Below are 12,983 nucleotides of genomic sequence, written 5' to 3' on the forward strand. Positions count from 1 at the left end.
TAGTATTTACGATGATGTGAAATCAGAACTAGCTAATGTGAACTGGCAAGTTAAGCTAACAGGACAACAGAGATGTTAGTGGTAGACATGAAAGGGGATATTTCATAAAGAAACATTGCTACAATGAAAAAAAATTGAGTGAACTACCATTTGTGCCTAACTAAGAAAAACTAAGCACAGTATCAAAGCACAGTAAACTAACTGCAGAGATAAGTAGCATATCACAAGGACAAGATGGGATATAGTTGACAGAATGACTAAAAGATTAATAAGGAGGAAACATTAGAAGACTGAGTGCTGGCAGTTGGTAGGTGCAAATCAAATTTTGTTTATAGTTGACATGAATTCACATTTTAATTGAAGCGCACACTTTAAATTTTTGAGTTTTCTTTTATTTGTTCATTGTGACTGATTTTGGATGGTCAATAAATGCTGGCCTAACCAGCATCCATTGCTGTGGTCCTGGAGTCATCTTTAGGCCTGAGCAGGTACGGGTGGTTCTCTTCTATAACGTGTCTTATCCAGATCACAGAAAGAAGGATCGGTCATGCAATTAAATATGTTAAAGCAATATCACCACCAGGATGGAGATAAGAAGGGCAAGTATTTCAGATGATAACAATGGTAGAGGATGACAGAGACAGTCGTAGTGACATACAGGGAAAGGTGGACAGTTCACAAAGTGAATGATCTGTTACTTGACTAGGCAATGCTGAAAAAAAGGGACAGTTAGATAGCATACTTTCATACTTAAAAGAAGAACAATAGGAAGATCTAGTGATATTAAGTCCAGAGATAAAAAGCTCAGGTGAAAACAGATTTAATATATGCGAGAATATCATCTGATTCAGGATAATAAAAGCAATTGGAGTTCACTGATGGTGTTAGTTTCTAAATTAGATTCTGCATAGATTACAGAAAAGTAAATATGTTAATCAAATCAAACTCACACATAGTTCTAGGTTGGGTCTTATTGATGGGTTTAGCACTGCTTCATTCCTTTCTAAGGTTTTACATTGAATAGTACTAGCAAGTACCATTAACATCAAAGACTAAGAAAACCTTTGTACTCTAAATGGGTTACATCCATGTTGACTGATTCCACTTGTGTTTAAGAAAATCACAGCTACACTCTAAAGACCTACAAATCAAGTTGCAGATAAGGTGCCAAACTCTGTACTGAGATGAATACATAAAACAAATAGATGACCTACTATTAATACTATTAAGTATTACTATGTAATACTTCAACCATTACATTTACCTGACTTGTAATTAATCTCACCAAAAGTGAGGGTATCTTACCAAGGACATTTTGTAGGGCAAGAGCAAATATTGCCAAGAATAACAGAAGGCTCTGACAGACTTTTCTGCTCCCAAAACATTTTTTTTAATATATGGGTTTTATCGTAAATTCATGCCTGATTTCAATACAATATTTTAACATATGTGTTATAGAAACAGGCAAAGGTTGTAAAGTAACACAGTGCCAAGCAGCCTTTGAGAAGCTGACGGTTACCTTAATAAAGGAGTCACCATTAATTACCCCTGACTTGACAAAATAGTTTAAAATTGCAATTGATGCTAGTGACATTGGGGTAGTTGCACTGACGATGAATTGGGGATATAGTGAAGCTAGTAGATTACTAGTCTAAGAAATTAAACCAATTTCATAAAAAGTATTTTATACTGGAAAAGATGAAGTTGCGTATTATTTCTGGCTTCTCAATATCTTACATTGACGTCCATGGTAGTTGCAAACAAACAGATGTATACTGACCATAATCTGCTTGTTGTTTGCAGAGAGACTAACAATGCAATGCAAGACCATTCTGTTGGGAGTGTAATCTACCATTCAATGTAAAAATTGTTTGCACTGCTGGAAAGTATAATGCCATAGCTGACACATTTACAATAGCTGACGCATTATCAAGTATGTGATTTAAACTGAAAAACAGTTTAAGAATTTCAGAAGTAAATAACAAAATGTTGTTGGAATCCTATATAACGAATAAAACAGGGCGAGTAGATGTAATTTTTTATGTTGTATTGCATTACATTTTCTGTTAATGAAACCTTTTAAAATATGCTTTTAAGAGTGAAGGAAATGTTTAAGAGATTTCATTTTTGGTATAGAAACTGAAATTGAGATTAGACTGCTATAACTGAAAGACCAAGAAAGTTTTGCAACTCTAAAATCAAGTATTATGACATGTGCAATACCATTTTATTTTGAAAGCAGTAAGAGAGAGAGAGAAAGAGAGAGAGACACTGAATGGTAATGAGGATTTATTTTCAGTTCTTCTGAGCATGTTTGAACTAAGGCTGTAATGAGGTCAGGACCTGAGCAGCTCTAGTGAAACCTACACTGGACACTGGTGAACAGGCTAATGCTATGCAAATACTGCTCAATAGCACTGTCAATGACATTTTCCATCACTCTACTCATGATCCAAAGTAGATTAATAGGACAATAATCAGCTGAATTGGATTCGTCCTGCTTTTTCTGTACAGGACATATCTCAGCAATCTTCCACTGTTGGGTAGATGCCAGTGTTGTTGCCATACTTGAACAACTTGACTACGGACACAGCAAGAACTGGAGCACAAGTCTTCAGCACCATTGCCAAAATGTTTTCACGGCCTGAGCAAAAGCTCATTTGGAGTGGATGAAGACACAACAGACCAAAAGTCACTATCTGCGCTGTAACACTGAAAAACTGGAACTCATGCTTGTACTTTCCACTCCTCAACTGACTCCAGCATGTCTCGCACTGAGCATGCTCCATTCACAGCCCAGCGCTGTACGGTCACCAGGATTTCCTAGAACGAGGTGGAAGCCCATTATGCTCCTTCCTGATCACCGGGTAAGAGCACCACACTTTAAAAGTAAGGAAAAGGGAAAATAAAATGCAGGTTAATTAACATTTAGAAGTGTGAAATTACTAATCACTGCTCTAGGTGGGATTCCTTCCCAAAAGCTGAAAAGAACAAATTCACCCCGAACTGCCATCACCATCCACTGAACATCCTTTCGACCACTCATCCACCCAATGACTCCCAGCGTAGATCAACTTTCAGCACTGATTCTTTTTGTGGGGTTTCTCCTCTTTGCAGGCAGGAATAGATTCAGAAACAGAGCTTAATTAGGAATGGACTTTATTGAAACAAAGTCAAGACATGTTTATCTGCTTCCAAGCAATCTACAGTGACAAACAAGGGCAGTAAGTTACACTTTAATGTGGAGTACATTATTCACATCAACAACTGATCAGAAGAGAGACAAGGGGTTTTCAGCAGCCTTTTCACAGCCTCACTCCTTCCTCTTGATGCCACTTTTCTCTCCCTGGCTCTTTATTTTCAGATCCTGATCCCACTTTGTCACACAGCTTTTATTTAAGAGGGTTTTCCTGTGGCCAGTCAACAGTCCACGTGAACAATGACCACCTCATCGAATCACGTGATGTTCTGCATACTCATTGTCCTTCTGCTTTCCTCTGATCTCAAGCCTGCTTTATCCCATTTTCAATTATTTCATGGACGTCCCTGACAAAAACAGCTTCAAGGCATTATTTTTTAATATTTTAGCTTCAGTACGCATTTTATAGCTCGACACAAACTGTCAAGATCTGTCTACCTCGACATCCTTTCTATTCTCTGTCCTATTTCCCAAGTTTTCCCGACCTACTATACTAAAAAGGTAGAGTCACTATAATATTAAAAGATCACAGGGCTGCTCAGTCATTGGAGAGACACAACTGGTGCTGTTTTAACCTGACGGTCACCCTAGCTCAGGTGAGGGGAGAGGTTGAGAAGGAGAATCCTTCATGATAGCCTTGGCTGCTGCAGGAATTGAACCCACGCTGTTCGTGTCACTGTGCATCGCAAACTAGTCAGCTGGCGAACTGAGCCATGCCTCTATTTATAAAGCCCATTGAAAGCTTGGGTTACAATATATGCTTTACAACCATAGATTTATCAGTCAGTTACACACAGCTTTGGCATTCAAATTATGCAACCAGCTTTGTTCATTTGAACCTGGCCCTAATCAATATCTGGACAGTAACAACATCCAAAAGACTTGAACCTCACAAGAAGCACTGCAAATTGTAAACCCATACACAAATCAGAACATTTTGAACTTGTACGATGATTTGATTCTCTTCCAGCTTGAGAAATGGGCAAAGAAATAGTTGAGTAAATTAACACCAACTGCTTCACCTGCAATAATGTGCTAATTCTTTTATTTTTTTATTCATTCATAGGATATGGGCATCGCTGGCTAGGTCAGCATTTATTATCCATCCCTAATTGCCCGGAGGGGAGTTTAAGTGTCAACCACATTGGCTGTGGGTCTGGAGTCGAGTGTAGGCCAGACCAGGCAAAGGTGGCAGTTTCTTTCCCTAGGACATCAGTGAACCGGATGGAGTAGTTATTGTTTCAGAGATAGTAGGAATTGCAGATGCTGGAGAATCTGACACAACAAGATGTAGAACTGGACGAACACAGCAGGCCAAGCAGCGCCAGAGGAGCAGGAAGGCTGACGTTTCTGAAGTTTTTCTGAAGAAGGGTCTCAGCTTGAAACATCAGCTTTCCTGCTCCTCTGATGCTGCTTGGCCTGCTGTGTTCGTCCAGCTCTACACCTTGTTATCTCAGTGAACCAAATGGGTTTTACTGACAATTCACAGTGGATTCATGGTCATCATTAGACTCTTAATTCCAGATATTTGTTGAATTCAAATTCCACTTCCTGTTCGGATTAGAACCCAGGTCCCCAGAATATTATGTAGATGTCCGGATTGACAGTCTCGTGATAACACCAGTAGGCCACTGCCTCCCTAATTATTCACTTGTGTAGATTTCTATTTCGTCAAGCGGACTTTAACAGCACAAAGTACACTTTACAACTGAATGAAACTACTTTCTCATCTAAATTGGAACTAACCATCCTCAAAAATGCCCAACATGTAACAAATCATAAGGGAGTCAAATACTGTAGTTGCTAGAAATAGGCCACAAATCTTTTCCCAGGGGCTACCTCTTTGTTTTTCATGGATTATTTTTCCCATTACATGGAAAACCAGTGCTACACCTAATTCCTTCCTGGAACCAGTGTTTTAGCCTCAACTGACTTCTGTGGTAGCAAATTTCACAGGCTCGCTAGTCTCTGCGTGAAGAAATTTCCCCTCATCTCAGTCATGAACGGTTCACCCTATATCCTTAGACAGCGACTCCCTGGTTCTGGATGTTCCCTCTTGGAAGCATCCTTCCTGTATCTGCCACACGTAGTCCTGTTAGAATTTTATAGGTTTCAACAAGATTCCCCCTCATTCTTCTGAACTCGAGTGAATATATTCCTAACTGAATTAATTTCTGCCCAGGCACCAATCATGCCATTCCCAGGAATCAGTCTGCCAAAGCATTGCTGTGCTCCTTTTGTGGTAATCGCATCCTTCCTCAGTAGGCAGACCAAGCTGCACACAGTACTCCAGACATATTCTTTATTAGGTGGCACAATCACATATTAAGATTACCCTCTGTATTTATGCTGATAGAGGTGATGCTTAGATTTACGCAGAAGCAGAATCAGAATTCAAAGAATTCAGCAATAACTTCAATAATCATCATCCCACCATTAAATATAAAGTGACAAGAAAAGCATTAATTTTCCAAACAACAGATTATTTAAACTGGCACACAAGGTAACATACAGGAGTTAAGAACAAGATTTTCTTCCCAAAATAACTGACATACACAGCTGTCCAGGGAAAAAGCCATCACCCAAAATACATCTCCCACAGACTAGTGAGGTGACAAGTTCCATCACATATGCATGAAATCAGAAGATTTTAAAGGCATCACATTCTCAGACTTAAAATTTAGCTATTTTCTTGGTGTTCACTGCAGTACTACATGTTGCCTGGGTAGTAGCTCCTGAACATATGCAGCCTTAAGGTAGATATTTCACATTAATATGAAAGTATTTCATGACCTCACTGATTTCGAGTTACCTTGGTTTCCAGTTAGCTCAATGTTCTTTTGTTTGTCAAGTTTAAACAGTTCCCTCTTCTTTGCTGTCTCCCAGTTACTTTCACAGCCCTTTTGCAAATTTCCTCACTCTCTCCTACCCCTCTTTGCAGCCTGGTTTCCCCCCGCCAACCCTTCCCTCTCTTCCTGCAGGCCCCCTTCTCTTTCCACAGCCTCTTTGCATCTCCATCCAGCTCCCCTTTATATTTTCGTTTCTGGGACGTCGGTGGCGCTCAGCATTCGTCGCCCATTCCTGATTGCCCTGAGGGCAGTTCAGAGTCAACCACGTTGCAGTGGATCTGAAGTCACATGTCGAACGGGGGAAGGGCGGCAGATTTTCTTCCTTCACTAACATTAGTAAATCAGATGAGTTTTTAATGACAGCATTCGTGTTGGACCAGCTCTTAAGTTCAGTAAAATCTGGAGTTAAATTTCGCCATCTGCCATGGTGGGATTCGAACCCATTGTCACTACACCAGCGCCTGCGTGAACAAATACTCACTGTTCCTCCAATCAGAGGCCATTCCCCGCTGAGTTTTCCCATGACTGGCTCACAATGGATACTATCAGCAGTGGCCTGTGATTGGAGTAGCCGATCCTCACCAAGCACAGGTTGGGCTATCGTGACAATTTCACTAATCACCGTTTATCATTTCTCAAGAGGTTTTTTTTGAACACTGACAACTCCTGTTGTCCCTTCCTGGGATAGGGGCCGCCCCGGGCCAACTGCAGCGTGCAGGATACATCCTGACAGTCCAAACCGGTATCTCACTCTAAGGGATTCGGATCTCAGGCTGTGGAGCTTTTGCCTACCACCTGCCTGTTTGCGAGCGCCCAAGGTCACCGAGAGGGGAGCAACTACAAATTACCAAGGAGGCTGAAAGCACAGATCTCAGTCATAAGCACAGTGTGCATCCTGCGCTCCCAGGTCCCAGGGGCAGGCTGCGCAGATCTCTGGGTGTAGAGGTGGATGAACACAGCAGGCCAAGCAGCACCAGAGGAGCAGGAAGGCTGACATTTTGGACCTAGACCATGCTTCAGAAAAGGGCCTGGGCCCGAAACGTCAGCCTTCCTGCTCCTCTGATGCTGCTAGACCTGCTGTGTTCATCCAGCTCTACACCTTGTTGCCTCAGATTTTCCAGCATCTGCAGTTCCTGCTACCTCTGCGCAGATCTCAGCTGTCGCTGTCTTTCAGCTTTCACCACCCTGAGGGTCCGGGTAAAAACTGTCCCATCTGTAACCTGTGCAGAAGCAGATTTTAACTAGCAGGGGACGGGCTGGCATGTCCAGAGACTGAGGCAGCGGGTCAGATACTGCCTCGGGGCTGCAGTTAAACTGTGAGAAGTTGGAGAGCTTTGAATGGACTTCCCAATTCCCCGTTCTCCTTTCTCCATCATCCCTTTCCTGAAACTAATGCCACATGTTGTCCCACTCTGCTGCAGACCAGCTTGGTGCCAATTGGTGATGTGTTGCAAATCCACGGGTGCAGTATTTGTCATTCTGTTTCAGGCAGCAGACCTATCCTTCACAGCACTGATCATGAACTGCAAGGACCTGTTTCGGTGCTGTGCTTGAAGCTCTGGGGATACAGCCACTACCTCACTGACAGTCTCGGGAACCTCCTCCAGGCCTCAAGACTCACCAAGCTCCCCCCGCATCCCTCCAATTCTGCCTATCCCACACCTCCATTATATTGTTCGTCATGCTTTCGTCTACCAAGTCCCAAAGCTCTGCAATTCCCTCTCAGAAGTTCTCTCCACTCCTCTAAAATACTTGTTAAAACTGACCTCTTCAAGCAAGCTATTGATCATCTCTAAAGTACCTTGAGAGGCTTTACAATCTGACAGGTTCCATATAAATGAAAACTATTGTTGTTATTGCCCTACATACATTTGGGAGAATCAGGGAATATGATGCAAGCATTTTAACTCCTCAGACCATAAATGACCATAGCCACAGTCACTATTAGAAGATCAACTTAAACCTGCTGTTTTACTTTCAGACCCAGTCGCTAGTTTGACAGCACGTTTGCAGCACTCCCCACTGTTCTTGCCGACTCAAAATCCAGTTGTGAAGGAGGTTGTGTTCTATGTCTACGAGCGCCCGGATGCATTTCTTCCATGTTAGGATTAAGCCCCACGTTCACTCCTGGACGTGATGGGCAGCAGCAAAACAAAAAAGGAATCCAACCCCTGCAATCACACGAACCCGCTGGTGTCTCAGCAACGGGAGGGGGGGGGGGGGGGAAAGAATGAGCGAATCCCTTCCCACACGTGGATCAGGTGAACAGCTTCTCCTCTTGAGCAAACCCGCTGCTGTTGCAACATGGTGAGTGCCCGAGTGAGTCCTTCCCGCACTCGGAGCAGATGAACAGCTTCCCCCCAGCGTGAAGTCGCTGGTGTCTCAACAGGGTGAACGACCGAGTGAATCTCTTCCCGCACTCCGAACATGTGAACAGCCTTTCACCAGTGTGAACGCGCTGGTGTTTCAGAAGGTCATTGCTGCTTTTAAAGCTCTCCTTGCAGTCGCAGCATTTAAAAGCTCTCATATCAGAGTGAATACGCTGGTGTCTCCAGAGCTTGGATGACTGAGTGAATCTCTTCCCACACTCTGAACATCTGAACGGCCTCTCCCCAGTGTGAATTCGCTGGTGTTCAGTGAGCTGAGACGATCGCCTGAACCCAGACCCACAGTGAGAGCACCTGAACGGTCTCTCATTGGTGTGAACACGTTGATGGCATGACAGCTCCCTGGAGCTTTTATAGCACTTCCCACAGTCTAGGCATTTAAAAGGTCTCTCGTCTGTGTGAACTCGCTGGTGCTGCAGCAGGTTGGACAACTGAGTGAATGCATTTCCACACTCAGAACAGGCAAACGGCCTCTCCCCGGTGTGAACCCGCTGGTGTCTCAGCAGGTTAGAAGACTGGGTGAATCGCTTCCCGCAGACAGAGCAGGTGAATGGTCTCTCCCCACTGTGAGTTCTCTGGTGTGCCTGCAAACTGGATAAGTGTGTGAATCCCTTCTCACATTTGGAACAGATGAACGGTCTCTCTCCTGTGTGAGTGCGACGATGAATTTCCAGCTGTGACGGGTAATCGAATCCTTTCCCACAGTCTCCACATTTCCACGGTTTCTCCATGGCACAGGTGTCCTCGTCTGGCTCCAGGTTAGATTCTCAGTTGAATCCAGTGCAGAGTTGGTTCTAGATGAGAACGTGTTTCCTGTCTGCGTAACTGGTTAAAGCTCTTCCCGCAGTTAATTCACCAGAACACACTCACCCGGGTGGGTTTTTTTTTCCAGTGCTTTTCCAGACATACTGTTCTTGGAAATGTTCACCTTCCACATTCAAAGCTAATGATATTCAGATCCCGATGAATTGATTAAATCTGTCAGATTTTGAAATGACGAATGCTTTGATTTTCCTGTCTATAATTCCTCTCCTTGTGTACCCCCTGTTAAACCAGTTTACAAAAGTTATCACCGTCTGTCCAAGTCAGAAATTCAGAACAGGCAATTCTAGTTTCTATGGAAAAATCTTTCCTTTATTGATTCCCAGAAATTGTAAATTCCCATCCTTCCTCCGCATATAACCTCATACCAGACATAGCTGGCAGAACAGTGAATTATTAAACAGAGATAAACATGCCTCCTTTCAAGACAGAGAAAGTTAGAAAGTATAGAGAGGTGAGTGGGGAGCTCAGGGAAGAAACAGAGCAATGGATGGACATGATTTCAAAACCACAGTAAAAAGAGCACACTAAAACCACAGTAAACACATCCCCAGAGATATGTAACTTCTCATAGGTAACAGAGCTATCAAAAATTCTAAATTGACTGGACGAAAATACTCACCTCTGTAACAACTCCTGCTTTCAATTTTGACATTTCTAACTGGAGCCTGAGGCTTGAAAAGTATTGAATCACTGAAGTCATATAAACATACAAAACAAGTACAGAAGTAAACCATTCAGTCCCTTAAACCTGCTCCACTACTGAATAAGATCATTTTTGATCTGTGTGTTTTAAATTCCAAATTCTCATCCATCACTGGTAATCTTTGATTACCTTGCCTAACATGAAACTAGTCACCTTTATCTTAAAAATATTCAGTGACCCTGCCTCCACTGCCTTGCAGAGGCAGTGCATTGCACAAGTTGCACACCTTCAGACAAAATATTCTCATCTATCCTAAAATGGTGGACCTCTTATTTTTAAAACAGTGTCCGCTAATTCTTGACTAACCCACAACAGAACATGTCCTGTCCGCATTCACTTTGTCAAGATCATTTTTACACTTCATTAAAATCACCCCTCATTCTTCTAAACTGCAGTAGAAACAAACCTAAACTATCCAACCTGTCCTCATAAGACAGGTCACTTATTTTGGCTTTTAACTTAATAAAGATCCTCTAAGCAATTCCAACATCTGTCCCAAAATAAGGAGACCAAAACAGCTCAGGTTATTCACAAAGTGGTTTTGACAATGCCCTGTATAACTGAAGTATAAATTCTTTACGTTTAAGTTCATTTCCACTCATAGTAATGGATTTCATCCCATTAGTATTCTTCATTATGTGATATACCTGCATACATCTTGTGACCCATGCATTAGAACACCTTCGTTCATCAGATTTCTGCAGCTATTTACTGATTAAGTAACAATTTTCATAATTTTTGAACACAGAAAAATCCCACATGTGAGGAAATGACCATGAAGCAACAAAATGCTGCTGCACAATTTTTGGTGTGCAGTATCATCCTACTTGTAAACCCAGAGCATTTGGATCTGCACAAACCAGTGATAACTATTATTCAGGGGTTCAAAGGAGATTTACCAGAATAGTTCAAGAATTCTACTTTCTCTTTTAATTGCAAGGTTTGGTTAGATAAACTGGGGTTGTTTGACATGGAGCCAAGGAGATTGAGGGATGATTTGATAGCTGCAGTATGTATTAGTTTCTGACGTATTCAGATAAAACAGTTACAGAAAAACTATTCTGATTGTAAAACAACTATGGATCTCAGATTTAAGACTTTTGGCACTGGAGAAAGCAGCTGAGTTGTTTGTGTTTCTAAAAGAGAGGCTCTCACTATGAGTAGAAATGGTTTGCAATTCAATGCTTACACTCAAAGACTGATGGTATTTCAAGTCCAGGTGAATCGATGGCTTCTTTCAGATTGTGATGAGGGGTTCGGTCTCAGTTTTCTGCCTGCAAATCCTCCACTTGCAATGCCCTGGAAATGCAGTTTACAAAAGTCATTATCATCAGTCCAGGAACAGAGACTCTTCTGGATCGATTTGATGTATTCCTTGCCAAGTTAAACCTCAACACTGACATCTGACCAAAGACGAATTGATCAGGAAGCACCGTACAAAGAAGCTAGGACAAATCCTAAGGTAATAGGCCACATTGCTGTCTAAAGGCCGGGCATGGAATGTGCGTGCTCGGTTCGCAGCGACATAGTTCAGTGACTGACATGAGCTGTCATCCGAGATCGCCATCCCCGCCTCTTTAACTTGTCTGTCTCCTCTCCACCTAGCCTCGCTTCTATCCGCCTCCCCCTGTCTCCCTATTTATTTCAGAACCCCCTTCCCCTCCCCCCATTTCTGATGAAGGGGCCAGGCCCGAAACGTCAGCTTTCCTGCTCCTGAGATGCTGCTTGGCCTGCTGTGTTCATCCAGCTCCACACCTTGCTATCACAGTAGGAACTGCAGATGCTGGAGAATCCGAGATAACAAGGTGTGGAGCTGGATGAACACGGCAGGTCTAGGCCCGTAACGTTAACCTTCCGGCTCCTCTGATGCTGCCTGGGCTGCTGTGTTCATCCAGCTCTACACCTTGTTACCTCATGAGTTGTCATCCAATGGGAGGAGGGGGCGGAGCTGGAGGGTTGATGACAAACATACACTTCCATACGTCATCCATTGTCTAAGGGGCCGAGCTGATCTACAGCGCGCTCGCTGCGCATGCATCCTGCTGCATACTCTCCCCTACCGATAAAGATGGCGGCCGGAAAGAACCATCTCAATCAGCCGCAGCTTTTAACTTGAGGGATGAGGCCCTGTGTTGGGTGTTGAGGTAGCCTTCCGCTGCACGGAACGTTGCTCTCCATCTAACCGCGACTCACCGGCCTGCAGAGGCGACACACAAAGCAGCCCTCCGGTCATCCTGGGCACGCGTATTGTCGACCTAGTCCTAGTTGGCACAGTGCGCATGTTCCGGATCGCACGTGAGAGACTGATGACAGCCCTGCATCACGGGGGGGCGGGGCTGGAGGACCGACTGGCTGAGTTTGGTCCTCCCAGCAATGGACTGAAGGACGGATGGTGGTCGTACTGAATCAGGGATATGAGATAATGGGAACTGCAAATGCTGGAGAATCCAAGATAACAAAGTGTGGGGCTGGATGAACACAGTAGGCCAAGTAGCGTCTTAGGCTTTTCTGATGAAAGGTTTAGGCCCGAAACATCAGCTTTTGTGCTCCTACCTGCTGTGTTTATCCAGCCCCATAACTTTGTTGTCTTGAATGAGGGATATGGGCTGGTTGGGAAGAAGGTGGGGAAAAAAAAATTGTCTGAGAGACTCTGAGACAACAAGGTGCAAAGCTGGATGAGGACATCAGGCCAAGCAGCATCAGAGGAGCAGGAAGGCTGACGTTTCAGCCTAACCCTTTTTCAGAAATTTCTGAAGGGCCTCGGCCCGAAACGTCAGCCTTCCTGCTGCTGTGATGCTGCTTGACCTGCTGTGTTCATCCTGCTCTGCACCTTATTATCTCAAATTCTCCAGCATCTGCAGTTCCTGCTATCTCTGAACCCTTGCCTGAGAGACTCAGCAGATCTAGCGGCATTTGTGGAGTGGAAAGCAGAGTTAATGTTTCGAGAGTAGCAGTTGCACAGTAATCACTCCACAGATGCTGCAAAACCTGCCATGATTCTCCGGCAACTTGTTTTGTGT

At 43.5% G+C, this 12,983-nt stretch overlaps 1 protein-coding gene across 3 annotated transcripts; it reads right to left on the reverse strand.

Annotated features, from left to right (window-relative positions):
- Window positions 1–869: 869 nt before the first annotated feature.
- Window positions 870–12,249, reverse strand: LOC125449138 (gastrula zinc finger protein XlCGF7.1-like). Of its 3 annotated transcripts, none has more exons than XR_007246843.1 (3): window positions 12,024–12,239; window positions 11,153–11,262; window positions 870–2,881 (listed from the first exon to the last, which is right to left on the reverse strand). XR_007246843.1 is itself a non-coding variant. In XM_048524800.2 (3 exons), the coding sequence occupies exon 3, from the start codon at window positions 9,164–9,166 to the stop codon at window positions 8,306–8,308; it is 861 nt and encodes a 286-aa protein (XP_048380757.1). In that variant the 5' UTR covers window positions 9,167–9,479; window positions 11,153–11,262; window positions 12,157–12,249; the 3' UTR covers window positions 7,109–8,305. The 3 variants fall into 3 exon arrangements, 2 of the variants coding, with proteins under 2 accessions (XP_048380757.1, XP_048380756.1); XM_048524800.2 differs by lacking the exon at window positions 870–2,881 and adding an exon at window positions 7,109–9,479 and having other exon boundaries at window positions 12,157–12,249; XM_048524799.2 differs by lacking the exon at window positions 870–2,881 and adding an exon at window positions 7,109–9,479.
- Window positions 12,250–12,983: the final 734 nt, after the last annotated feature.

Source organism: Stegostoma tigrinum, chromosome 43 (assembly GCF_030684315.1).
Source record: "Stegostoma tigrinum isolate sSteTig4 chromosome 43, sSteTig4.hap1, whole genome shotgun sequence".
In the NCBI taxonomy this organism is placed as follows: Eukaryota; Metazoa; Chordata; class Chondrichthyes; order Orectolobiformes; family Stegostomatidae; genus Stegostoma; species Stegostoma tigrinum.